Source organism: Alexandromys fortis, unplaced genomic scaffold (assembly GCF_014885135.2).
Source record: "Alexandromys fortis isolate MF-2015 unplaced genomic scaffold, M_Fortis_MF-2015_v1.1 scaffold_26, whole genome shotgun sequence".
Lineage (NCBI taxonomy): Eukaryota > Metazoa > Chordata > Mammalia > Rodentia > Cricetidae > Alexandromys > Alexandromys fortis.
Window position 1 is genome coordinate 2,955,561 of NW_026067894.1, and position 25,874 is coordinate 2,981,434.

At 50.2% G+C, this 25,874-nt stretch overlaps 1 protein-coding gene across 8 annotated transcripts in view; it reads right to left on the reverse strand.

Moving 5' to 3' along the window:
* The window catches only part of Tmco4 (transmembrane and coiled-coil domains 4), a 63,651-nt gene that overhangs the window by 26,962 nt on the left and 10,815 nt on the right, over window positions 1-25,874 (reverse strand). For 7 of the 8 annotated variants that reach the window (XM_050154857.1, XM_050154865.1, XM_050154842.1 and 4 more), the window contains 4 exons: window positions 24,390-24,567; window positions 18,495-18,669; window positions 17,901-17,928; window positions 8,065-8,197 (listed from right to left, as the gene is read on the reverse strand). In XM_050154857.1, the coding sequence (XP_050010814.1) occupies window positions 8,065-8,197; window positions 17,901-17,928; window positions 18,495-18,669; window positions 24,390-24,559 (506 nt within the window). In that variant the 5' untranslated portion in view covers window positions 24,560-24,567. The remainder of the gene's footprint in view (window positions 1-8,064; window positions 8,198-17,900; window positions 17,929-18,494; window positions 18,670-24,389; window positions 24,568-25,874) is intronic. The other variant, XM_050154876.1, reaches the window with a different exon arrangement.

Here is a 25,874-nt window from a genome sequence, read left to right on the forward strand (position 1 = left end):
TCTGAGGATGTTAGGTGAGCACACCACTGACTGAGTGGCCATCACCAGCCCCTCTGAGAATGGCGGTCTCGAGTGCTCAGAGTCTAGACGCTCAGTTTTCCCGGAGGACCTTTAGCCCTTGGCTGCTTTAAGGCGATCAGAGGCAAGAAGAGTGGTGGAGAGTGGGTGGAGAGGCCATTACGAGAGAACTCTGAACTGAAGCTGGAATTTGGACAACGGAACGTGGAGCGACCATAAATGACGAGAAACAGTTAATATTTAGTGAGTGCTTCCTCAACACCAGACTCCACACTGTGAATGTCCCATATTTTGCCAAGAAGAGGTTTATTGCGGTCCCACAGTCTGAATGCTTTAAGAGATAACAGTAGTTATTCCAGAGGGGCTCTGGGGGTGCACAAGCATGCATGCGCGCTCTAAGAGAATGCTTAAAACCTTTTAGGATCGGCGCTCACGTAGTACACACACATCCTTGGTGGTATCAGTGGCCGTTGCTACCATACAACATAGGTCTGATCCATAGTCTTCTACAACATGAGGAAAATAAGACATACTTTTTAAAAGTGAATTTTTTTTACAACATTAATTTACCGTGCATGTGCATGTGTACGTGTAGGTTGAAGACAACACCTGGGAGTCGGCTCTCTCCTACCATCATGTGGATCCTAGGGAGAGCACCAGGTCATCAGCCTGGGCAGCAAGTGCCTCTGCTCCCTGAACCATTGCAGAGCCCAAAGATCAATTGCTTTCAAGGACTAAGTGTAACTGGGCTATGACTATGTAGCCAACAAACACACTGCACACGGACAATGCACTGCCTAGTCCCCTGGAGTCTGCATATCTGTGGGCTGAATCCCCAACCCCCATCCATGCTCAACCAACATGCCTAGATCCTTCCTCATGAGCAGAACCAAGACATGGATTTTCCTCAGGCACCGAGGACCTGATGCACGTTTGGCTGCCTGCCAGCGCCAGCTCACCTCAACACACTATCCTCCTATGAGGGCCCTGTGTGGAAAGGGCCCTGTGTGGAAAGCAGCCCCTCTCGGCTGCTCTCCTGCAGAGAACCGGGCACCAGGGATGAGAACCTTTGCCTGCCGTGGGTTTCTGTGATGAGGTGGAGCATGTTCCCAGCAGGTGGATGGCGAGATGTGACCAGGAGCGAGGGGGTCTGGTGTCAGGATCTAAACTGTGACTTTCTGCAGTTGCCCTGCAGTATTGGTGGGGGTTTATTGTGGGTGTCCCAGAGTGCGCCAGAATCCACAGGGGCTCATGTCCCTTACAACTGTAGACATTTGTATGTAACTTCTACATTTCCTCTTGAATGCTTTAAGGCTGTTTATATATCATACATCTCATATAATATAGCATGCTATGTGTCATGGCATTCATACTGTTTATATAAAATGATAAAGGAAGTAAAGTACATTCAGTATAGATCTTATTTTTTTTAAAAAAAGTAATTATTTTGGGCTAGGCATGGTAGAATACATCTGTTTTTTTTTTTAAAATAATTGTTTTAGGCTAGGTATGGTAGAATACATCTGAATCCCCAGAACTGAGAAAGTGGAGGTAGGCGGATCAGAAGATCAACCTTGTGCAGCCTTGGCTATTAAACTGAAGTCCAGCCTGAGCTACATGACATTTTATAAAAAATTAAAAAAAAAATCCAACAAAAGTATTTTGTGATCCATGGCCGGCTGACTTGGAGGGAATGGAAATGGTCTAGGTGATGACTGCAGTCCTGTGCTGTCGGCTGCCAACTGCTGGCCAGCTTTCTTCAGTCAACACGGGAGGAAATGACGCTGCCATCCCCACCAGGGTCTTCAGAAGCCAGTGCGGGAGGCTGACGGGTCTCCTCGGTTCGTCCTCTCCCGAGACCAACAACCTGGAGCTCAGAACCAGGACAACGTGAACAAGATCCACAGAGCATCTTCAGGGGGTGCTGAGAGCACAGAATAAGCCCTTGGGGCTGCCAGCCATGGGGATTCGGGGGCTATTTGTTCTAGCAGCAAGATCTCCCCACCTCACCGAGTGAGCGCGTGACTCTGTACAGGTTACACCTGAATCTCTTCCGTGGGCAAACACCCTGGGGGTGGGGCGGGGAGCGTCGGAAGGCCTGCAGGAGATGACTGGCCAAGGTGACCGGGCTTACTGTCATCGTTCAATATGTTTGTTGCTGTTACCGTCTGTCTCCTGGTTATCATCACTTCCTCCTACACTTTGACCCTTCATTAATGACCTTGTCGTTAAAACAGGAGACCTGGAAATGACTGGCTTCTGGTGCAGCAGAAGACCCGAGTGAGACATTCTAGTGGCTGACAACACATAGTGGGGAACAACGGAGTGGCTTGAAGTCAGTGGCATCTCCACACGACAGTCATGGACTAAGGAGCGGCTGTATGCTGAGAGACGGGGTGCGGGGGCCCAGCACTGCTGGCTTCTCCCTTCCTAGCTCTCTACCCTCTGGAGTTTTTCCTGGGCATGGGCATGTTCAGGGCAGGTTTCTTTGGATATGGGTCCATACGTGTTCAGAAGCGCGTGTCTATTGGGTGCATGTGGAGGCCAGAGGTTGACATCCGGTGTTCTCCTCAATTGCTCTCCACCTTAGTTTTTGAGTCAGGGTCTCTCTGTGGCGCTGCAGCTCACTGGTGCATTGACGGCAGCTGGCTGGTGAGTTTCAGGGATCCCCCTCTCTCCACCCAGTCCTTATCCCAAGCACCGGGCTGGAGGCTCACGCTGCCACATCTGGGCTTTTCACATGGGTACTGGGGATGCGACCCAGGTCCTCACGCTGACACAGCATCTGAGACATCTCCCCGGCCCTGGGATGTTTCTTGAACAAAAGCAATCATTCCAGGAAGTGCTGACTGCTTTGCTGCAGTGACATAGCTCCCCTACCACTTATAAAAACCAGAGGGACATGGGGCAAATGGAAGCATGTGGGTGGAGTACAAGCCAGTCACCATCCCGTTAGAAACTCGTGGAATAAGAGAACAGACGGGAAGTGTCAGAAAACGTTTAAGAGCTTGAGGCCACTCTGGTCTACATGGCAAGCTCCAGGCCAGCCACGGCTATATAGTGAAGCCTGTCTCAAGTAAATAAATAAACAAGATGTTCATAATTATTACTAATGTATTTTACTAAGAACCTAGTGCAGTTATGAAGTTAGTGCCATTGACGTGAGTTGGCACTGCTGGCTTCTAGAGTGTTCCCATGCTGACATCCATTTGATAACGGTACCAGATGGTCAGCAGGCTCAGCTGAGTTGGATGGAATAGAGTGGCAGCTAAATCAATAGGGTCCCTGAGGTCTGTGTGACTCAAATGCATGAAGCTGCACCAGAGCAGCCCTGCAGAGACGGCACACATGAGATGCTCTGACCCCCACAGCTTCCTCCATGTTATTATTTATGTGTTTGAAAGCATTCTTTTGGACTGGAAAAGGTGAGATTATCTTTCTTTAAAAAAAAAACTATTATTTTATTTTGTGTGTTTGTCTCCATATAGTTTGTGCATCAGATGTATGCAATACCCATGGAGACCAGAAGAGGGCAACAGAGCTGGCACTGGAGTTACAGCCAGTCAGCAGCCGCAGTGTGGGTGCTGGGAACTGAACCTGGGTCCTCTGGAAGAGCAGTCAGTGCTTTTATCTTCTGACCCAACTCTACAGCCACCTTTTATTTCTTTTAAAAACAAAATAATTATTTTATGTTTTCAAGTTTTCATTAATGTTTACTGTATGTATATATGTTTGTGTGTATGTTTATATATGTATATATAACTGGAGGCCTGAGGATAACTTGCGGGAATCAGTTCTCTGCTTCTACCACATGGGTCCCAGGGTTTGGGTCCCAGGTTGTCAGGCTTGGCAGCAGATGCCTGTACACGCTGAGCCATCTCAGCGGAAGCGCTCTCTCTGACATTCGCCTCCGTGGGCCGTTGGTTTCTGCAGGTGCACCCATCTTAGGAACCACTTTCCCTGTACAGTGGAGAGGCCCCCTTATCTTCACTGATTATCACAGCATTTTACTCTCGCAATGATTTCAGGTGTCTGGGTGAATTTCCATGTCGAGCACCCAAGGGGAAACGTCTGCTCTGAGTCATAGCTAAGACACTTTCTTCCTTCTCCTCAGACGCTAAAATCCTGAGAACTGTAAATTTTAACGGTGGCTTTGTCACTGCTATGGACTTTGCCATCTGATTAGACACAATGGCAACCCATACCATCAGACGGGCAGTGGCTGGCCACACCCCCCCTCTAGACTACTGGGCATGAACTTCGGTTGGTGTGTCCCTGTCAGCCGAAGTCAGATCCCACATTGACTGCAGGAATGGTTCAAGAAGAGAAAGATATCAAGCATAGAGTCACCAATCAAATACCCGCCCCTCACGCACACTAGGCAAAAGCACTCTGTCACTATGCTTGCTGGCCATCAGCTTAGCCTCGGGTTCCTTGAGAGAGTCTGTTTGAAAGGAATAAGGTGGGCAGTGACAGGGCAGGGCACCAATGTTCTTGTCTGTCCTCATACGTGTGTGCTTGAGAGATTTACCTGCAAACGGTGTGCAGCCCCCACCCCAGCCCGCCCTAAGAGCTCTTTCTAGTTAAAGCTGGGAAGGAAGGAATCTGGGATTCTGAATTGGGCCTCAAGTAAATAAGACACAAATCAGGTGTGGTGGTGCACACCTTTAATCCCAGCACTAGGGAGGCAGAGGCAGGCAGATCTCTGTGAGTTCAAGGCCAGTCTGGTCTACATAGTGAGTTCTAAGACAGCCTAAGCTACGTGGTGAGACTTTGTCTTGGGAAAAAAAAAAAAAGAAAAGGGAGAAAGCAACACACAGGCTGGATGACACGGTTGAATCAGGGTGCCATTGAACGGCTGTATGACCTGGGCTGAACAAATCACCTGGCTGGCTCCCCACAAGGACTGTAAAAGTTGTCACAGATGGGGCGGGCCCCTGGGCCTGCATCAGGAACCACTTGGCAGGAGTTAGACATTCTTGCAGGAGCTATAAAATCCAGCCTTGTATCTGCTGAGGGTCACCAGGGCCTGCAGCATACCAGGGCACGGTCCCAAGCTTTTGATGTGAGGCAATTAATTTAATTCTCCTATAGTCCTCTGACATAGAACTCCCACTAACCCCACACCAAAGCTGAAGAAACCAAGGCACACCAAAGCTGAAGAAACCAAAGCTGAGGTGAGGCCAATAAATGCCCAGGGAGGCTGGGATGGTCCTAGCATTCAGGTGAGGACCGAGCACACTGGGGTGGTATGTCACATTCTGAGTCCCGCCCACAAAGAAGCACCAGAGAGAAACTCACTAAAAAGACTTAATAGGAAAAGAAATTTCTATAGAACCCAGTTGCTTAACACAGAGGGGACAGACTGGTCCTGGTGCCCAGAGAAGACAAAAACCCTGCCCAAGCCCACACAGGAGAATCAATAGAGACCCTGGTCTGAAGAGCTGCTTTCCTTTGATCTCAACTCCTAGAGAATTCCAGAGCTCTCTCTCTACAGCCCTGAAAACTCCACATTCCGATGTAATAATAACATAATTGCAACCCCACTGCTAATACATAGACGATGAACTATATGGACCCACTGTTGGCTTCCTTTCTGTTCCACAGGAAACCTGGGCAATAGGTCTTGATTGCTGCCCCCATTTTGCAGGTAAGGAAACTGAGGCCCTGGGGAGTTTGGAGCTGGGCTGTGTCGGAACTTCTGGAGTCCATCTTCTCAGAATCTCTGATAAGGACAGAGTGGGCACAGCCCCCCACCCCAGGTAACATGCTTCTGTCTGTAATAAACCCTCAGGTACTAACTGACTAACTGGGAGGTCTCTCCCTCTCAAGACTGTGAGGCCCAGCACACTTTGAACCTAGCTAAAGAATGTGGTAATTTTTCTTGTGACAATGACCTTTGGTTAAGGTTATTGGCCCAGGTCCAGCAGTTTGCTCCCTGGTATAGTTCTGAGCATCAAAACACGAATATTTTCACATTATTTTTTTGTGTGTATGTAAATGACAGTAAGTATGCACATATGTGTGTGTGTGGGGGTAAGTATGTATATGCACACACGTGTGTGTGTTTGTGTGTGTGTGTATGGGGTAAGTGTGCATATATATGTGCATATGTGTATTTGTGTGTGAGAAGACCAGAGGTTGACATTAAGTGTCTTCCTTAATCACGCTCCATTTGATTTTTTGGGACAGGGTCTCCCACTGAACCCTGGAGCTCCCCAACTAGTATCAGGGACTCTCTTGTCTCCACCCGCCATCGCTAGGGTTACAGGTGCTCGCTGCTGTTCCCAGGGTGCTGGAGGCCTACATTTGGTTCCTCACGCTTGCATGGCAAACTTTTCTGACAGAATCATCTCCTCACCCTCCCTTTAGGTTATTTCAACAAACTACCTGAGCCTGTGGGGCGCACACCTTCAATTCCAGTACTCAGGAGGCAGAAGTAGGTGGATTTCTGTGAATCTGAGGCTAGCCTGGTCTACATAGCAAGTTCAAGAATAGACCAGGACTACACAGAGACCAAAAATCTATCCTTGCCACTGCTAACACCCCTCCTTTTATTCTGAGGGAGCAGGCTCTGCCTCTGAGCTGGGCTTCACATTTCTACCTCCCACTGGGTTGAACTGGGGTAACTGAGGGATGAGAAGAAGCCTGTGCTGGGCTGCAATGCCTAGTGCCTGGTGCAGCAGGTCAGGATCAGGAGGGCACTGGGGTTGATTTATGATACTGGATTAGATGACGCTCAGAGCTGGGCGCTGGCCAAGTCACAAGGTTGGTTTTCCTTCCCACGTCCTTAGTGTGAACATGGGTGGTGGCGGCAAGCTGCGTGATGTGTGTGTGTGTGTGTGTGTGTGTGCGCGCGTGTGTGCATGTTGCCAGAGGACAAGTTCTGTTTGGCATTTCTCAGATACCATTCACTCTTTCTTTCTTTCTTTCTTTCTTTCTTTCTTTCTTTCTTTCTTTCTTTCTTTCTTTCTTTCTTTCTACTTTTGAGGCAGGTCTCTCCATGGCCTGAAACTCACCAGTTTGGCTAGGCTTCCTGACTGATGAGTGCCAAGGATCCAAGTGTATACCACCATTACCAGCTTTTGCTGGTTCTGGGATCCACCTCCGGTTCAGTGATTCTAAGGCCAGCACTTTCTGAGCTATCTTCCCACATCCCTTCACGTTCCCGACCACACACATGGTGCAGGGGTTTGTGAACGGGAGGGCTCACATCTGTCAGGCCCTTGTCATGTGCCAGCCGTGGGCTGAGCACTTTCTGACAGGGTCACACATTCCTTTCTCCAGTGACCCTGAGAGGGCACTATTCTTACAGCCATCTTATACCCAGGGATACTATGGTGAGAGAAAGGAGGCCACCCGTCTGTGGTGAAGTAGCGGATGGTTCATGTGGGCCCGCAGACAGTGTCATAAAAACTTGAGGTGGACTAGGGCGTTGGGACCACTGGATGGCGGTCACACATCCAGGGCCTTTAATGAATATTTTTTCTTATAAACATAGCCAAGCCCAGAGAGGGTGGCAAGTGACTGGCTTAGGTCACACAGCGAGTCAGGGCCACTGGGACTTTGTCCAGTGCTCCGTCTACCTCACCGCAAGACCTCTACTTGGGAAGGGGACCCACTGTAGAGGCATTTCATTAGTATTCTAATAAATAAAGCTTGCCTGAAGATCAGAGAGTAAAACAGCCTCACTGGTCAGCCTTACAGACCAGACAGTCGTAACACACCTTTCATCCCAGTAGCTACACAAGTTAGCCACAGAGGCCCAGCGGTGGTGGGGCACACCTTTAATCCCAGCACTAGAGTAGAATATAAAACTGTGACAGGTCTCAGCTCTGTCTCATTCTGAGGGTTTCTGGAGGCAGGATAGCCAGTTCGGTCTGAGGAAGAGGTAAGAGCCAGTGGCTGGCTGCTTTGCTTTCCTGATCTTCAGGTTGAACCCCAATGTCTGACTCTGAGTTTTTAATATTCATGCTACAACCCATGATGGGCAAAAGCCCTCAAGTGGAATTTAGGCTTCTCCCAGGGCCCACAAGGCTATCTTACTCAGACTCCTCCTCTTTGGCGTCCTTCAGGCTCTCCAGGAATGCCTCTTCGAGTGTATCAAGCTCCTCCACGGGCACCTGGAGCAGGGAAGTCACATGACAAACGAGGGCTCTTGCTCGGGCATCGTAGTGTCCTTGAAAGGGAACGGAACACCCGAAGAATCAGTTCAGAGATGTTGGCAGTGGCGCAAACAGCAAAACCCAAACCTGGAGACAGGGAAGCCAGACTCAGGAGTGGCTCTGCCCCCTGACCCAAGCACACCAGGCCACACATCCCTGTGTGCCTGTCATGCTCCAAGTGGACAGTCTCCATTTTCTGTCCGAGTGGTCTTGGGTCATGTGAGCCGCTGATTCTTGGATGACAAATCTCAGTCTCTCACAGCAGGGCTTCAGAATGCTAAGATCTAGGAATTTGTTTATGTTGCTACAATAAACTGCCCAAGTATAATCTTTTCTTAAAAAAATAATAATTGGTGTGTGTGTGTAAGTATGTATGTAAGCCACGGCATATGGGTGGAGGTCAGGTGTGTATGTATGTATGTATGTATGTATGTAAGCCACGACATATGGGTGGAGGTCAGAGGACAACTTGCAGGAGTCAGTTCTTCCTTTCCACTATGAGGGTCCAGGGGATCGAACTCGGGTTATTGGGCTTGTCTGCAAGCTCTTTTAACCATGGAGCCATCTCACTGGCCCAGATAGCGCAAGTTGATCATTTTACAGTGCTGTGTGGACACAAATTCCAAATCAAGGTGATAGCTGGACGGTTTCTCTCAGGGAGTTGGGGAGGATCTGTTCCCAGCCTTTCTGAGATTTTGTACATGCTGTGTGTGTGTGTGTGTGTGTGTCTGTCATGTGTGTGTGCGTGTGTGCATGTGTGTATGTATAACAGAGGGAGAGAGAGAAATGTGTACATGTTCATGTATTTGTGTAGAGGTCAGAGGTCAACAGGTTTTTCCTCCACCTCTCTTCACCTTATCTTTGGAGACAGGGTCTCTCACTGAACCCGGAGCTTGACAGTTTGCTAGTCTGACCATCAGGTCCCAAGGATACTCCTGTTTCTGCCTCCCCAGTGCCGGGATTACAAGCATGTGTCTCTGGACGTGGTTTTTATGTCAATGCTGGGGACTGAACTCGGGGCAAGCACTTTAGAGACCGAGCCATTTCGCAGTCACCAGATTCTCACATGTAACCCGCTCCTGTCTTCATATAAGGTTTTGCTATGTATCCCAAAGGCTGACCTTGAGCTCACTAAGTAGCCCACTTCATTCTGCGACAGTGCCCAACCCCTTTCCCAGTTTCTAGAAGCCTTGGCTCTTGATCGTATTACTCCAACCTCTGCTTCTTATTGGATTTCCTCTCTCTCCTCCAGGGACCCTGGGGCTCCTTCATGCCACCATCTCCATCCAGAACTATCTCCCCATCCCAAGATGCTTCATCTGGAAGCAATGCCAAAGTCATGTAGGGTAGCAAAGTCAGAGGTTCCAGAGCTGAGGGGGACACCTCTGAGGGCCCAGATTCTACTGAGTTTTGACACTTTCTTTCCCTCAAGCTGAGCCTTGGCTGCCACCTTTGCCTGGACCCTCTCCAGACCACACCTGTGCTGGGGCCTATGGTCCCGCATGTAGCCTCTCTCCTGGCATTCCTGTGTGACAGGCTTGCCCGTGTCCGGCTAGATGACACTCTGACTCATCCACATGTCCTACTGCAGCGTCTGCCTTTAGTGAGGTGCAACAGAAGAGCTTAAAATCAGATTTTCTTTCCCCCAGAGAGTCACAGGACTTGGCATTCAGCCGCTCCACAGTCTCATGGGCCTGTGGAGACACGAATAGTCAGGCGTGCCGTTTTTCAGTTCCTGCCGCCCATCTGTGATGTCTGAGGAACATAGCAGGGATGAGGATTCCTGGCTGGGGATACAGTTCAGTGGCAGAGCTGATCTAACATTCACTAGGCTCCATTCTTAGACAGACAGACAGACACACACACACACACACACACACACACACACACACACACACGCTGACCGGCTAGGGATGGGGTCCTCAGAGTCCTCAGACATACATACTGTAATGGGAGCTGCCTACGTGCCCAGGGACAGACAAGTGTGTCGCGTCTTGGGGTCACTGGGCTCACACAGACAAAGGCACTCCTTTTTCTTTGAAGGGAAGCTTGTGATGCCCGGAGATAATCAGGCTGTGGAGAAGGCTTGGCTGGGGTGATTAATGGGTGGCGATTGTAATTAGCCGGTAATGCATGCTCCATCGGTCAAGGCTGTGGTGATTCAGGCTGCCACGTGCACGGGGAGTTAGTTAATAAGCAGGGTGGTAATATCAGGCACGAGGCCCCTTCCCGGGAAGGGGAAGCATCAGGAAAGAGTCATTTCAAAGACTGGGGGCTGGGCTGCGTGCCTGTGAGCAGAGCTGTTTGAGGGAGGGAGATGGGTGGTGGCTCCCGGGTCCTGGACTATGTTGGGCAGTTTGGAACAAGTCCCTATCAGCTTACCAGGTGGTCAGCTAACTTGTAAGCTGTCATTGATGCATGCCTGCAGACCTGAAGAGGGCATCAGATTGTGAGCTGCCATGTAGGTGCTGGGAACTGAACTCAGGACCTCTGGAAGAGCAGCCCATGCCATTCATCCACCCTGGGCACTGGTCTGGAGCAGTGAATCTCAACTTGTGGATCGTGGACCCCTTTGGGAGTCGAACGACCCTTTCACAGGGGTCACATATCAGACATCCTGTGCATCTGATATTTCCGTAAGACAATTTATAACAGTAGCAAAATTACAATTAAGAAGTAGCAAAGAGGGGGCTAGAGAGATGGGTCAGTGGTCAAGAGCATGGGCTGCTCCTCCAGAGATCCACGAAAACCTAGCAGATCATTTTCTATCCTAGCTTTAAAGTCTAACAGCAGCCGGGCGGTGGTGGCGCACGCCTTTAATCCCAGCACTTGGGAGGCAGAGGCAGGCAGATCTCTGTGAGTTCGAGACCAGGTCTACAAGAGCTAGTTCCAGAACAGGCTCCAAAACCACCGAGAAACCCTGTCTCAAAAAAAAAAAAAAAAAAGTCTAACAGCTTCCGTGTCTTTAGAAAGAAACCAACACATCTTGTCATGGCCTGCAAAACCATTCCCAGGCCCGGTCGGACTGACAGCTTCTCTCGCATCCTCTACTACCTGTCTTTGCTTCAGGCATCAACCATCAGTCCAGCCCAGGAGCCAAGCATGCACTGACGTCAGGCCCTTTATACTTGCATGCTTGCTGTCTGGGCCGTACCTCCCCTGTGCACTGCCAGGTTGGTCCTTGCCCACCAGTCAAGCTTCAACTTAAATACCAGCTCCCCGGAGAGGCCACTGGCTCCTCACCAGGAGCAGCCCAGCCTCAGCCATTCTGTTTCCCACAATTGTGCAGACTCTTGTCTGGCTCAGCTCATCAGAATGCCAGACCCACAGCTCAGGTTTCTCTGCCTGCTCCTGTCTGTCTATACCTGGCTTAGTAGGTGTACTCACTAACAGACCACAGTCCTCCTGGTCCACCAGATTCTCTGCTGTGTCCACAGCCCCACATGAAACAAAAGACCTTTGCCATTTTTTTGTGAGATTTTTTTTTTCAGGAGCTCAGAGTCTTTCCTTCAGGGGACATGGTGGGGGGTGCTGGGCACAGAGCTCAACTGGCTAAGCCCCTCCCCCAAGCCTTTATTATGAGCCCAGCTCTGGCAATACTTAGAACATTCTGCCTGAGGTTTATGCATAGCTCAGTTCCTTCTCGGGGGACACCTCCTCTGGGAAGCCCTTGTGGATGCCACACCATGGCCTCTGTTGCCTAAGCAACAGCAGTTCCTACTGGCCACCATTTATATGGGCAGTTTTAGAGCTAAGGATGCAGCTCAGTTAACAGTGTGTTTCCCTAACATGCATGAAGTCCTGGCTTCCACCCTCAGTGGTGCATAAACCAGACCTGGTGGTACATGCCTGTGTAATCCCAGCGCTTAGGAGGTGGAGGCAGGAGGACCATCTTGGGACCTTGTCTCAAGCAAACAAAAATAAATATGTTGGTAGTTTTGATTGCCTACTTTTTATTTTCTGTCTGTCTCCTGTTGCGAGATATTTTGCTGAATAGGGGAAGCAGGATGTTGCAAAATTAATCATCAGTTGCCCAAAACTCAAGGACACGGCCAGGGAACTTAGCAACTTGGTCACAGGAGGGACATTTCTGCCAGGCCAGCCTCATTTCACAAAGCCTTGTTCATTCTGGGACAGGGACGCAATCCCCCCAGAAAGACTTCTCACAGAATGCAGAGTCAGCTGTGAGGCGCACATGGCTATGGCTCACGTGCGTGCGCGTGCAGGGGAACCCGGCTTTCTGTTGACCCACGACAGGCACAAAGAGAGCAGAGGCCAAAACTCAGGGTTCAGTTGCCCTGGCTCTGATTTCAGAGATCACACCGAGCTTCGTGCTGCCTGAAATGGAATTCTGAAATGGAACCCTGGGCAACCTGCTTAACCTCTGCGGCACTGATTTCCTCCCTGGAAGCGGGGGCAATGACACAGGTTTTCAGTAGCTGATGTGAGGTTACACACTATGCAATAAATCACAATCAATACCAAGGGCCCAAAGAGCAACTTCAATCACTTGTAAGGGTTACCGAGTGCAAACAAACAGGTCGCAACTGTGATAGCAACGTTTTGATTTTGCACCGACATTTGTGTGCAGGTGGATGCATAACCACATATTAAGGTCAGAGATAGGCGTCGGCTGTCTTTCTCGGTTGTCCTCTCATGGGACCTAAAGCCCGCTGATTCAGCTACGCAGGCCGGCTGGCCAGTGAGCAACAGTGATCTATCTGCCTGTGTCCATATCTGCAATGCCCAGTTTAGAGGATTGCTGCCATGCTTGGCTTTTACACGGTGCCAGGGATCTGACCTCGGATCCTCATGCTGTGTAGCAAGCATTTTACCGACTGAGCTGTCTTCCCCAGCCTCAAGACACCAGTGATTGTCACAACATGAGATAGGCTATTGAAATCTAATGGATAGAGGCCAGGGAGGCCACTTGATGTCCTACAGAGGGCAGGATGCCCTGCCACACAGGATCCTCTGCTCCAAACATCCACAGGACCCGTAGGATGAGAGCTGCCAACTCTCGTCTGGTTACCTGTACTACATGACTAACTTTTACAGTTGTGTGGGCAAACAGCCTTGTGGGGTGCTACAGAACATGACCAGCAGCCCACCCAGTAGCCAGAATGGCATTACTCTGTAACAATCATCCCCAGACTGTCAATAAAGGTCAGTTTTCCAGCAACTTTTTAGAAATGTGGATTCCACGATTATTCATCCTGCCCCACACGGGGAGAAATCCAGCCTAGCTTCTGGGCAACCCCAGCCAGCCTCTGGAGAACAGTGTTCAGAGGAAATGACAGCTCTGATCTAAGTTTGTTCTCTGAAGACTGTCATTCTTCTTCTTTTATCCCTCTCCTCTTTTCTCTCATCCATTCACCCATCCACTCATCCACTCATCCACCCATCCACCCATCCATATGTATATAATTCCTGCCTCCCTACCCGCTCTCATCCATCCGTCTATCCACAGGGCACCCACTTATCCACTCATCCACCCCCCATCTATTCTTCTATCCACCATCCACCTATCCTCCATCCTTAGTAAGGGTGCTGGTAAATGGTGGGGTTTCTCAAAACAAACACAAAAGGCAGTACTGGCTGAGACTAGATGGGGGAAAGCGCTGGTCCAGGAAGCCTGGTTTTGATTCCTAGTCTACCACTTACTATATTTCCTGAGAAGGTCCCCTTTCCTTTCTTGGCTTTGGTCTCTCCTGTCAAAATGCGATCACCCAAATTAGTCTTGTCGGGTGAGTCTCAGGTCTGCAAACCGAGGCAAGTGTCCAGAGTGCTTCACTAGGCACCAGAGAGTCAGGTGGCTGCGTGGGCCCTTAGATCCATGCTCGGTCCAGAGCAGTGGCTCAGCACACAGTAGCTTTGTCGTCATTGAGATTGTACTCTCAGGTCTGGGTTGACTATAACCATCAGAAGTAAGGGTTGGAAACGTAACCCCAATGCATGTTCTCAGAGGTGAAATCTTTAAGAGAAGACTAAGTCGGGAGGGATCAACGCTGGCATTGCCAGAGCAGGTCCCGGGACCCAACCTGCTTTCTCTTCTCTCATTCCTTCTCCCCTTGTTCTTCCATTTTCTGCCACGGGACACTTCAACATGAAGGCTCTTGACAGGTGCAGGTCCCTTGATATCGGACCCGGCTTCTAGAACTTTAAGAAATTCATCTTTGTTCCCTGTGAGTTACTCAGTCTCAGGCATTCTGTGACAGCTCAAGGCAGTTTAAAGACCCAGAGCTAAAAGTTCGTTCACTGATAAGATGCTTGCTATGCAACTGTGACGTCCTAAGGCTCTGATTCCCCAAGCCTAAGTAAAGCTGGACACTATGGTGAGATGCGAGGGGAGGACAGGATCTCCGCAAGCTCATGGGCCAGCTAGCCTGGTGGATGCCAGAGGAAGCAACAAAGGGTCTGTCTCAAACAAGGTGAAAGGTGAGGCCTGACACAGGAGGCTGACCTCTGACCTCCACATGTGCACTACAATACGTGCATTCCTACAGCATGCCCCCGCCCCGCAACTGATAACATAAAGGACCAAAAGTATTCTCTGGGCCAGGGCCTGGAGGAGTCTACTGGGATCAAAGAACCAGCAGCTATTGATGGCACTGTGGATCTTCTGGGCCCAGACTAGGCATTTCTGGCAAAGTTCTGGGGGCTGCTGGTGCTGATGCTGGCACTGGTGTTGGCGGCGGGGGGGGGCTGTGGACCATAGTGGGAACAGCAGGCTAAGAGATCTTTTCTAACAACCCAGAATTCTTATTGTCCTCACAAGCAGCAGCCTCCATGAAGGGGGACCTCCAAGCTCTGCCATCAGGTTGGGCAATGACTGCACCACACAAACCCTTCTTAGCAACCAAGGAAGAGAAGGCAGTCTCCACAGTCTATGTGTGACCTGAGGAAGCCCTGGCTCCCCGTTCTTCAAGGGTCTCTGAACAAAAATTTGCAAACTCAGCATCTCCAAGAGAGCCTAGTTCCAGGTACTGGACATCCAGAATCCCAGAGCTGAGGCAGCATGCCAGGACCCTCTCTTCTCCACGGTCACATCTGTCTGCTTGCCAGCGGCCTTCTCCAGGCTCTCTCTGCTGCTTGGCTGAGACTGTGGGCACCATACTGGTCCAGCTCCCCAGCCTGGTCACCTAGCCTCTTGATGGCCCAGAGCCCACCCGCATCTGTCACCTCACTGTCTGCCAGTCCTGGGACTCCTTGCCCATTCCTGCCCTTGAGCTATTGTGCTTCCTACCTCTCCTCTGAGTTTTCCAGGCGGCTTTGTGAGCAGGGTTTCACACAGCCCAGGTTGGCACTGACCTCCGGATCCCCGCGGGTCTACCTCCCACCTTTTGTGAATGAGAGCATGCGCCATCACGCCCGGCATTAATCACTTTGCTGAGGAGTTCCTCATTAATTTGTCCCCCGTTTCCCACTGGTTAACAGAATAAGCACCCAAGGTTTGGGCACTAAAAGCTCAGATTAGGGAACAGGCAATATCCATGAGTTGGCGGAAGATGGCGGACAGCAGCCATGGGGACAGCAGGTGCCTGAGAGGCAGCCATGGCTGCTTAGCGGTTGAACAGTATGTCATTAAGATGTACCTGAGATGGAAAGTGTTTTATGTCAGAAAAAAAATGCTTCTTCAGATATCAAAATAAAGCCCTCAAGATGAGGTTGTCCTGACGAGGTGTTGTCCTTCCATGACAACAGAGGTAAGGTACCCAGAGGAGAGATAGTGAGAAGGCAAAGTCCTTGGTAAGGCCAGGTAGGGTTCGGGACCCAGGCCAAGGTGCTCTGAGAGCAAAGAGAAACAGAGAGAGACACGAAGGATCCCACTAGAGCCTCCAGAGGGAGCGCCACCCAGAAGTCTGCGGTTCAGATGCCTGGCTTCTCAGAAGGTACAGAGAAGTCAGGAGGCCTGCAACACTTTGTCATGGGAAACCAATATAGGTAGAATCTGGCCTTGCTGCTCATCGAGTAACTCCGGAAGAGAAAATGGTTGAAAGTGCCTGAACCGCCTTCCTCCACAAAGAGGGTGGCAGATCTATCTCCTGAACTTACAGGAGTTTGCTAAGTGTCTGGCGCTGAGCTCGACCTACTGTGCACTCTAGGGGATTTGTGGCAGTTAGATCCCCTGGGAGAGGTTCTGAGAGACCACTGATGGAGCTGTGACGGTGAAGCCTAAAATCCAACAGAGACCCAAAGAAGGGTGGAGAAAACCAAGACCACAGGACGTATGCCAAGGAAAGCTGGAATTCACAGTGAAGTGTAACCAGCAGAGATCTCTGCTGCAGGTGAGAAGGGGAGAGGTGCAGTTGCTGAAGCTCGCTGGAGCACAGGAGTTACCTGAGGAGGGACCACCGAGTGCTCTGGGATGTCACATATGGGGTGACAGGATATGTTCTTTGTCCTCTGGGCTTTGGTCCGGATTGGGCCCATTCTATCCTTTCTCTGCCCCCATTCCTTCCTTGGAATGGGAACGCTTACTCTGTGCCTTTGTATATTGGGAATATATAACTTTTTATTTTCCTTCTGAGACAGGGTTACTGTGTATCCCTAGCTGTCCTGGAACTCACTCCATGGACCAGGCTGGACTTGAACTCAGAGATTCACTGCCTCTGCTGGGATTAAAGGTGTGAGCCACCACCATAACTTATTGTGGTTTTTACAGAGATTTATAGTTAAAATCACTTTGAGCATCAGAAAGGACTTCGGGCTTTTGAGCGCTGTCAGAACTGATAAAATGAACTAAATACAAGGTGCATCATGGGACAGCCACAGACGTTGGAACCACAAGTAGAATGTTATCACTAAAAATTACGTGTGGGGTTATCACATTGAGGAGGGGTGGAATTGGGAGGGTTAATCGTCACTGCATAACCTCCGGGCATGTCTGTGAGGGTGTTTCCAGAAGGTTTAATGGAGGAAGGAAAGTCACCCCGAGTGGGCAGCCCATGGCTGCCGGCTTGGACTGAATAAAAAGGAGAACAGACAGGGAGTCGGCATTGACTGTGGATGGAATGGAAGTTGCTACCCCGGTCTCCTGCTCCCATGTCTTCCCCACCCTGGTGAGCTGTGCCCTCAGACTGTGAGCCAAAATCAACCCCACCATGCGCCATCTGTAAGTTGCCTTTATCAGGCATTCTGTCTCCAGGGCAGGTGAGGTCTGAGTGGAAGGAGGTAAGGGCAGAGCCAGTGGGTGGACGAAGGACAGTAAGACATGGTGCCCAGTCTGGAGAGTGTACAAAAGGGTGAGGGGAGGGTTGTGTGCAAAGACTCCAAGGTGCAAAGAGCATCAGACACCCAGGGAGCTACAAGGAGCCACAGCTGGTACAGGCCACCCTTGGGGCTAGGACTTGACTATATTGAATGAGGAGGCATGAAAGAGGATGAGAAGCCCACCAGGGCTTTGGGGCCACATGGGATGTGCTGGAAGCCCTTGATGGGTATGAGGCAGGGAGACAAGGGTAGCCAGGCAGTCCTCTGGAATATCATTGAGATGTAAGCGGAGAGAGTGGCTGGAGGAGACCCCAGCTGTCACCTAGGTGGCCCCAGGATGCTGAGTGGCGAGGAAGGGACAGACTTGAGGGTTATGAGGTAGAAATGAAATAAGCCCCGTCAATATCACACGGTGCTCATCAAAGACACACTCAGGGGAACACAGGTGTGGTGTGGTCACTGGCCGCCCTGCACCCACCTCACAAAGGCAGCAAATCCACTTACCGTCCTTGAGTGAGAAGCTCAGAAGGTCCTGTGGGGAAAGGAGACAGTTATCAGTGAAGTGCTGACAGCCCACCACCCAGTTCAATACCTATCGTCCTATATTACAGTGACGATCACAGCTGATGTTGAATTTTCATGGCAGAAACCACCACTATGCGTTTAACGCTCAGAGTACTTAAAATGAGATCTCGCCTTTACAGACCTTGAGACATTTAATTCTCAAACAACCTCCTGGGGCAGGTGACACAGGCTGAGTGTGCCCCATGTTCAAAGTACATACAAGCAGAAGTGCTTTCAAGACTTCCAGTTGGGAGGGGGGAGGCTAGAATATTTTTTAAGGTTTTTAAAATTTTATTTTATGTGTATGGGTGTTTGATAGTGGTTGTGTGTTTTCCTTTTTTGGGTTTTCTAGTGGGAGTTATCTGTTTTCTGTATTTTATGGGTATGGTTAGCTTCCTTGTTAGTTTCCTTCTAGTGGTATGCATGTCTGTGTACCACATGTGTGCAGTGCCCACGGGGCCCAGAAGAGGGCGTCAGGGCCTCTGGAGCTGGAGTTGTAGATGCTTGTGAGCTGCCACCCAGGGACCAGCGCACCTGAGTGATGGCTGACGGGTCTCCTTTCAGGATGGGGTCCTGCAGTAGAGTCTGAGCAAAGATGTTGGCTCCTTCACCTCCCAAGCCGCTGGCGAAGGCGGTCATGGTTGGGAGGACGACTTCGGACAAATGCAGCCATTTCACCAGGTCCTTCACAAATTCTGTGCAGAAGGAGCTATAAAGAGTTGTAGTTAGAGCCTCTGGGGAACATGGCCTGGAGGGGCCCATGGTGGATGGACAGGGCCACATAAGTCAGCCTGTGACTAGGGTCCAGAAGCACAGAGATGGTCCAGACAGAACCTCAGGCAATGCAGCTCTGTGCCTCAGAGTCCTTAACTCTTAACTGTAAAATGGGTTCAAGAGGCCAGTTTCACAAGGCAGAACACAGCAAGCAGAAGATGCCTGAGCGATGCTAGTCAGCATTGTAACTGATATAGACAGGTGACCGGGGGAGACAACAGAGAAAAGGGTGAGAGTTAGACCATGACGTGCGGCCTTCTTGGGAAATCCTCAGAGTCCCCACTTAACCTTTCATATTTTCTAAGGCTGTAAAATGTGGGTGACATCGGGACCCACCCCGGGAATTAAATAAGAAGATAAAATGACAGGAGCAGAGTGTGGCATCTGCACACCTGCAGTAAATGTTATCGCCTGTGATGGCCTCGTGATAGATAAGGCACTTCCCCCTGGGTCATCCCGGGAGGGGCAGGTGGCAGGTGTGGACAGGATGTTTCCAGGAATATGAGTAAGTGGCTGACTAGAGCAGTCAGTGTAAAAGAGGAATGGCTAAGGGCCAAGGGAGTAGTCTAGCTTGCTGCCTGCCCAGGAGGGCTTGGGCCCAAAGAACTATCTTGTCACAAGAGCACAAGTTTAAAGAGCAGAGCCACTGGCGCTGCCCCCAGCTGTGTGGTCCTGGGATCAGTTACTCCATCTCTCCATGACTCAGAGTTTTAATATACAAAATAGTTGTGACGACGAGAAAACCTAGTTCACAGGGTTGCTGGAAAGATCAACAGAATCGGTTATCTATCCACGTGTGGGGCACTACCGACCGACATCGTTCTACAATGGCTGCTCTAGTTCCGCTTGCCGTTGCTGTGATTAAATATCCCGATGAAAAGCAGCTTCGGGAAGAGAAGGTTTATCTGGCTTGTGATTTCAGGTTACAGTCCATCATGGCGCGGAAGTCAAGACAGGAACTTAAAACATTGCATATACGGTCATAAGCAGAGATGGACCAAGTCCATGGATCCTTACTGTTCGCTGCTCTCTCCTCCCACACCATTCAGGACCCCCTGCAGAGGGAATGGTGCTGCCCACAGTGGACTGGCCTCTTCCTACAGTCCTCCACAGACAGCCGTGAGCCACCGACATCTAGACAGTTCTTCATGAAGATTTTTCTAGGTGATTCTAGCTAGTGTCAAGTTGACAGAACTAAACAGTACAACCATCGAGTGGAAGTGTGTGTGTGTGTGTGTGTGTGTGCATGCGTGTGAACGTGCATGCCTGTGTGTGTGCGTGTGTTGCCACATAGCAAGTGAACAAGTTCAGTTGTATGTCAGATGGGCAGGGCCTTGGTAAACAGGGCCTTGGCAATTACTGTGACTCTGGTTGATAGGGCTGACGTACACAGAAATAAGGCAATGACGGGCTGGGAGTTTAGCTCAGTAGTGAAGGGCAAGCACAGTGTGCACCAGGCATCAGGTACCATCCCCAGCACCGTCAAAAGACAGCAAGAGCAAAGGCAGCGACGCTCGTCACACAGCTAAGTCTGCCTGCGCTGTCTTTCCATACAGAGACTTGAATTCCTACCACAGCCCCAGGAGGTCAGGAAGGTCTTGTGTCAACCTCTGTCCCCCCAGATATGGCAACCTAGATCCAGACATGTCTCAGACATTCATCTTGTATCCCCACTGCTGTGCTTACCTGCCATGGAGCCAGCCCCTCTCTAGCAACTCTGTCACCTAGGGTCATCATGTGCTGGTCACTCCCTTTCTTACAGGACACCTGGCTTTGGGGTTCAAGCTCACCAGGGTCCCAAAGGGGAACACAGGCAAGGCTTCCTTATTCTTTCTCTAAAGTTCCTCCCCTCATGAAATACAAACTATAGCATTCAGGAATCTGCCCCCAGCCTGCTTTTATGAATAAAGTTTTATTGACACACAGCCATGCTCTTGTAGACACTTTGGGGCTACAAACGGGCTACAAGACTGAGGCCGAATAACTGACACAGCCACAGCCTGAGAAGCAAAAATACCTGAGCCTTGGCAAAAGGAGTTTTGCCGAACTTTGAATAACCCAACCAGTTTTGACTTTTTTTTTTGAGATGTAACCTCAGCATATAGCCCAGGTTGGCCTTGAACATGTGATTTCTCCTGCCCGAGAGTACGCAGCAGGATAGAGGTGTGAGCCTGGAGCTGCTGCACCTGTCTCAATACTGCTTCTTTGGTTTTATTTTGGTCTTTTTTCTTTCATTTATCTTTCTTTTCCTGTGGTGCAGGGACTGCGCCGCACGCATTCTGGGCAGGCACTCCACCGCTGCGCTTCCTCCCTGCCCGCCTGGCTCTATATTGTGAATAAATGGAATCAATTGTAAGGAGCAGCATCTGGGAAGCTCAGAGGACAGATAAGAAATAAATATTCAAGACGCTTGCTTTGATGTCTCAGGAGGACAAAAAAAAAAAAAAAAAAAAAAAAAGCCACTGAATGTTTTCTCAAGATAACGGGGAGCCCAGCAGCCTGTCTGGGCTTCAGAAAGGCAGAGAGTTCAAAAAAATGTGCTCTGCCTTAAAATTCAGAGGAGCAGCAACTTGGCACACAGCATGGGAAACAGTGGGGAACTGGGGAGCCCAGGGAGAATGCTGGGGGTCATGGGAACAGAATTCATACCCCTAGTGTCCTTTCAGCAGTGGCCAGGACAGGCCTGCAGTTGGGGTCATCAAGACCTGCTTTTGGGGGATCCTTTGTTGGTGGTAGTGGCAGTGGTGGGGAAGTGGAGGTGGTAGTGGAGGTGGTGGAGGTGGAGGTGATGGTGGAAGTGGTGGTGATGGTGATGATGATGGCAGTGGTGGAGGTGGTGGGGGAGGTGGTGGTGATAGTGAAGGGGGTGGGGCTGGGCGAGGTGGTGGTGGAAGTGGCTCAGTTTAGGGGAGCTTTTGGGAAGATGGCGGCTTCCCAGGTTTGGTACAAGCAAGGGACAGAGTAGGTGTTGAGCTGAACTCTTATAGGAGACAGACATGGGCCTGCCTGGTGAGGTGGTGTGAATGAGAATGAGATGTTCCTTAGAAGTCTCAGGAACCTGAATACTTGGTCCCCAGTTGGTGGCTCTTGAGGAAGACTTGGGAGGTGTGGCCTTGTTAGAGGGGGTGTGTCGCCAGGGGTGAGCTTTGAGGGGCTCTCTGCCTCCTGCTTTGAGAGGTGAGCTCTCCACTGTTCCTGCCGCCATGACTTTGCTCTGTCAGCGTGGACTCTAACCCTCTGAAACCACAGGAGCAATCAAACGCTCTCCTTCACAGGTGGCCTTGGTCGTGATGCTCCTGTCGCAGGAAGAGGAAAGTGACTAAAGATGCCGGGGAACAGCGTATCCAGATGTTTCTTGCTGCCACATGGAGGCTATGGCAATGGCAACGACATCATCAGCATAATTTGAAACAGGGTCTCGTGTAGCCCAGGCTGGCTTCAAATTTACTTGTGGGGGAGGATGATGCTGAGCTCCTGATCTTCCTGCCTTTACATCACAGGTGCTGGTACCGCCATCCTGTGTCCCCACGCCCAGTTTGATGCAGGGCTGTAACTCTGAGCCAGGTTCTTCAGAAGCCATCTGTGCACATCCCCTGCCCTGCTGCCCCCTGCGACATCAATGCAGTGGCAGTTGTTTCTCCGATGATGGCAAAAGCTGAGAAACACTCTCCCCCTCCCCACCCCAAGGCTGAAGTTTGGCCACTTGACTGGCTCTTACCAATGACGCAAAAGGAAGCCTTGGGGAAGGGGTGGAGTAGAAGGGGTCAAGGGAGATTAGGAAATTCTGTCTGTCTGTCTTTCCTCCGGCCTTGGGCCTGGTCCTGTGAAGATGTGATATACAGAACTGAAGCAGCTATTTCGTGATCAGGAATCTTATAAATTAGCAAGGGCCTCTGGGGGAGCCATCAACTGGGAATTATCTACCTTTGGTTTGTTTGTTTGTTTTTAGCACATAAAGAAATCTACCTCTTATTCTTTTAGCTCTGTTTTAGAACTCATACCCTGTTCCCTGGCTGCAGGAAGAGGTTCCGATGTTATTCTCACGCTTCAAGGAAACCAGTGTTGTGGGATGTTTGCACACTGTGTGAAGATGTATCTGCTGTGATTGATGTAATAAAGAGCCAAATGGCCAATAGCTAGACAGGAAGAGGATAGGTGGGACTTCTGGGGACAGAAAGGACTCTGGGAAGAACAAAGGCAGAGTTGGCAACCAGATAGCGAGGAAACAGGAGGTGCAAGATGAAACACGGTAAAAAGTCATGATGGGTTAAGTTATAAGAGCTCATGGGACAAGCCTAAGCTAAGGCCGTGCTTTCATAATTAATAAGTCTCCGTGTAGTTTGGGAGCTGGCTGGTGGGACAGAAAAAGACTGCTATAAACTAGGGCAAAGGGAGTAAGGTGCAGAGTTGGTGAATGTACTGAGTACCTACTGTGTGCTAGGCACTGTGGTGTTTATCCTACAGATGCAGACTGACCACCTACTGTGTGCTAGGCACTGTGGTGGTGATCCAGACTGCTGGTCCCCACCTGCTTAGGCCACCCTCCCAAAGTTACAGGATGTGACGAGAGCTGAGTGTGAAGCTGTGGAAGGTTCCTGTGCTTCCAAAGCCAGCAGTTGCTGTCAGTTTTTCTCAGGGACTTCACTAAGGGCCAGGGCTCCACTGAACTATGGGAAGGTCCTGGGGTTGAAAGGTGACCTTCCAAGGAGCTCAAGGTGCAGGGGTAGTGGGTCTGGGCGCAATCTACCGAGAGGACTGGGGGAAGCAGCTGGTGCTCTATGCAGAACAGTGGCCCTGACTGCCCTGACGGGGTGACGGCGGTTTGGGGAAGGCCACTCAGAGGCCACCCCAGGCTGGCAGGCAGTATAGTCAAGAGGTCATTGAGGGTTTGGGGGAACGTCAGGTGGTGTGGTCCCTTCCACAGAGACATCTCTCGCCTCTAGGCTCTTTCCTTCCTCAGGGTCAGTCTGCTAGCTCCTGCTTCTCCCTCCCCTTAAATTAAGCAGGCTCTCATGTCCGCTCTGCCCTGCAGACAGACTCTACTGTGAACCCCCTCCATGCCACTTTCAACCTCCAAAACTCTGCCCCAACCCCCATCCTTGCAACCTCGCAGGCTCCTAACCATCTCATTCCACTGCTGCCAAATGCATGACTGAAACCCACACCTGGTAGGCAGCAGCAGTGACAGACATCAAATACAAACACGGCCCCTTCTCATCTCTGCTTGCCACAGTCATGTCTACGGGGGTGGGGGAGTCTCCCGGGACTAAGCAGCAGGAGGGATCAGGAGCCAGGTCTCATGCTCTACAGTTTCACCTGCAAGGCCGGCATTATGCCCAGCACATGGTAAGTGCACAATAAACACACATAAAGGATGAATAAATCTCTTGTCTTCTGTGGACAGTGACCTGCTTGAGGGGAGGAATGGATCTGTCTCATTTATCATATACACAAGGCCTTTTGTGAGCTGAAAATTGTGCCTGGTGTCCAGTAGGAGCTCAAAAGATGCCTGGGGACCGCATCCATGAGAGATAACTGGACAAGGGGCATCTCATCCCCCTGTGGCCAACTAACCTTGGCAGCTAACTGCCTTTTGAGATGCCCCTCCTTGAAAGGGCTAGGCCTTCCCTTTGAGAGACTTAAAAGCTCGCTCACCTCTGCTCGGGCTCTGGAAACAGCTCTGACAAAGAGATACCACAGAGGGCAGCATAGGCAAAGCGGTTGGCCTCGGTCAGCTCTCGGCCCAGGGGCTGCTGAGACTCCCCTTCTGCCGCTGGCTCTGCTGCCAGAGGCTGCTTCGGGTGTGGCCTGATCCACGTGGCCATTCCCAGCCCTGCAAGACAGAATCCCAGTGAGAAGCTTCCAGGGGAAGGCAGAGGTTACTAGAGGGGGACACAAAAGTCACCCAGCATAAACTTTGGTGGTGCTTGAGGGGCCTCCAGCATGAGGGAGGTCGAGGCAGGAAGACTGCGAGTTCCCAGTCAGCCTAGGCTACACAGCAAGACAACAGAACAACAACTATAAACGAAGGGAATGACGTATTAGTGTCACTAAAAGGATGGCTTTCTGTTCAGTACCTTGGTTTGAGATGGGTCTCTGCAGCCTAGGCTGGCCTCAAACTTGCTACACGGCTGAAGATGACCTTGAACTCACTCTCTATCTCCGCATCCCACGCTGGGTTTACAAGATGGGCTCTATTCACATACAGTCCAGGGAGTGGGGACAGGGTGCGCACCTTTAATTCCAGCATTTGGAAGACCAAGGCAGATGGATCTTTGTGAGTTTGAAGCTAGCCTCCTTAGTGCAGGACAGGTATAAACACACATACATGGAATAGTTGGCCTCTGTGTGTGTGTGTATACATACATACATACATATCAGTATGCACATATGTGTGTGTATATGTATATATATATATGTGGAACACAGCATGGATACAATAAACAATAAAAGCTAATACTGGGCTAGGAATATACTGTGTGCTTGCCCTACATGCACTGGGCCGTGTCCATCCCCTATACTGCTGCATATGCCAGGTGTGGGATACACACCTGTAATCATAGCACCTGGAAGGCAGAGGCAGGAGGATCCCATGTTTAAGGTTGCCCCAGGCTATACACAGCTGGAGACCATCCTGGGATATATAGACCTAATCTGTAAGACTAAGCTGTCTGTCCCTGTGGAGGCCCAAAAATGTGGGTCCGTTTCCACCTTGTCTGTCGGTCAGAGAGCTGAAGGTTGCTCAAATGGTTGACAAGCACCCAACTCAGGGTGTGGTTGCTTGATTTTTTTTTTTTAACATTGAAACAGCTCATACAAGTAGGCCAATGCCATCCTGACGGGTGGTCAGGATGTACAGATGGTACTTCTTCTGCTCCTTCTTTTGTAACTACTAGGTCACCTCAGGAGTGGCTGCCTGCAGGATATTGGCCGAGAGCAGTTTCACTGCTTAAACAGCAAAATGCTAATGATTTGATATCTCAGAGTGTTAGAGGGACTGACTGTTTGAGTTGTCCTTTGTATCATGTTAATAAAGTCTTTTGTTACATTGTTACATTCCCCCCCCCTTACACTGAATATAAAAGCTGTGGAAAAATAAACTTGGGAAATTTCAGTAATCACTGGAATGCCCTCGTGGTA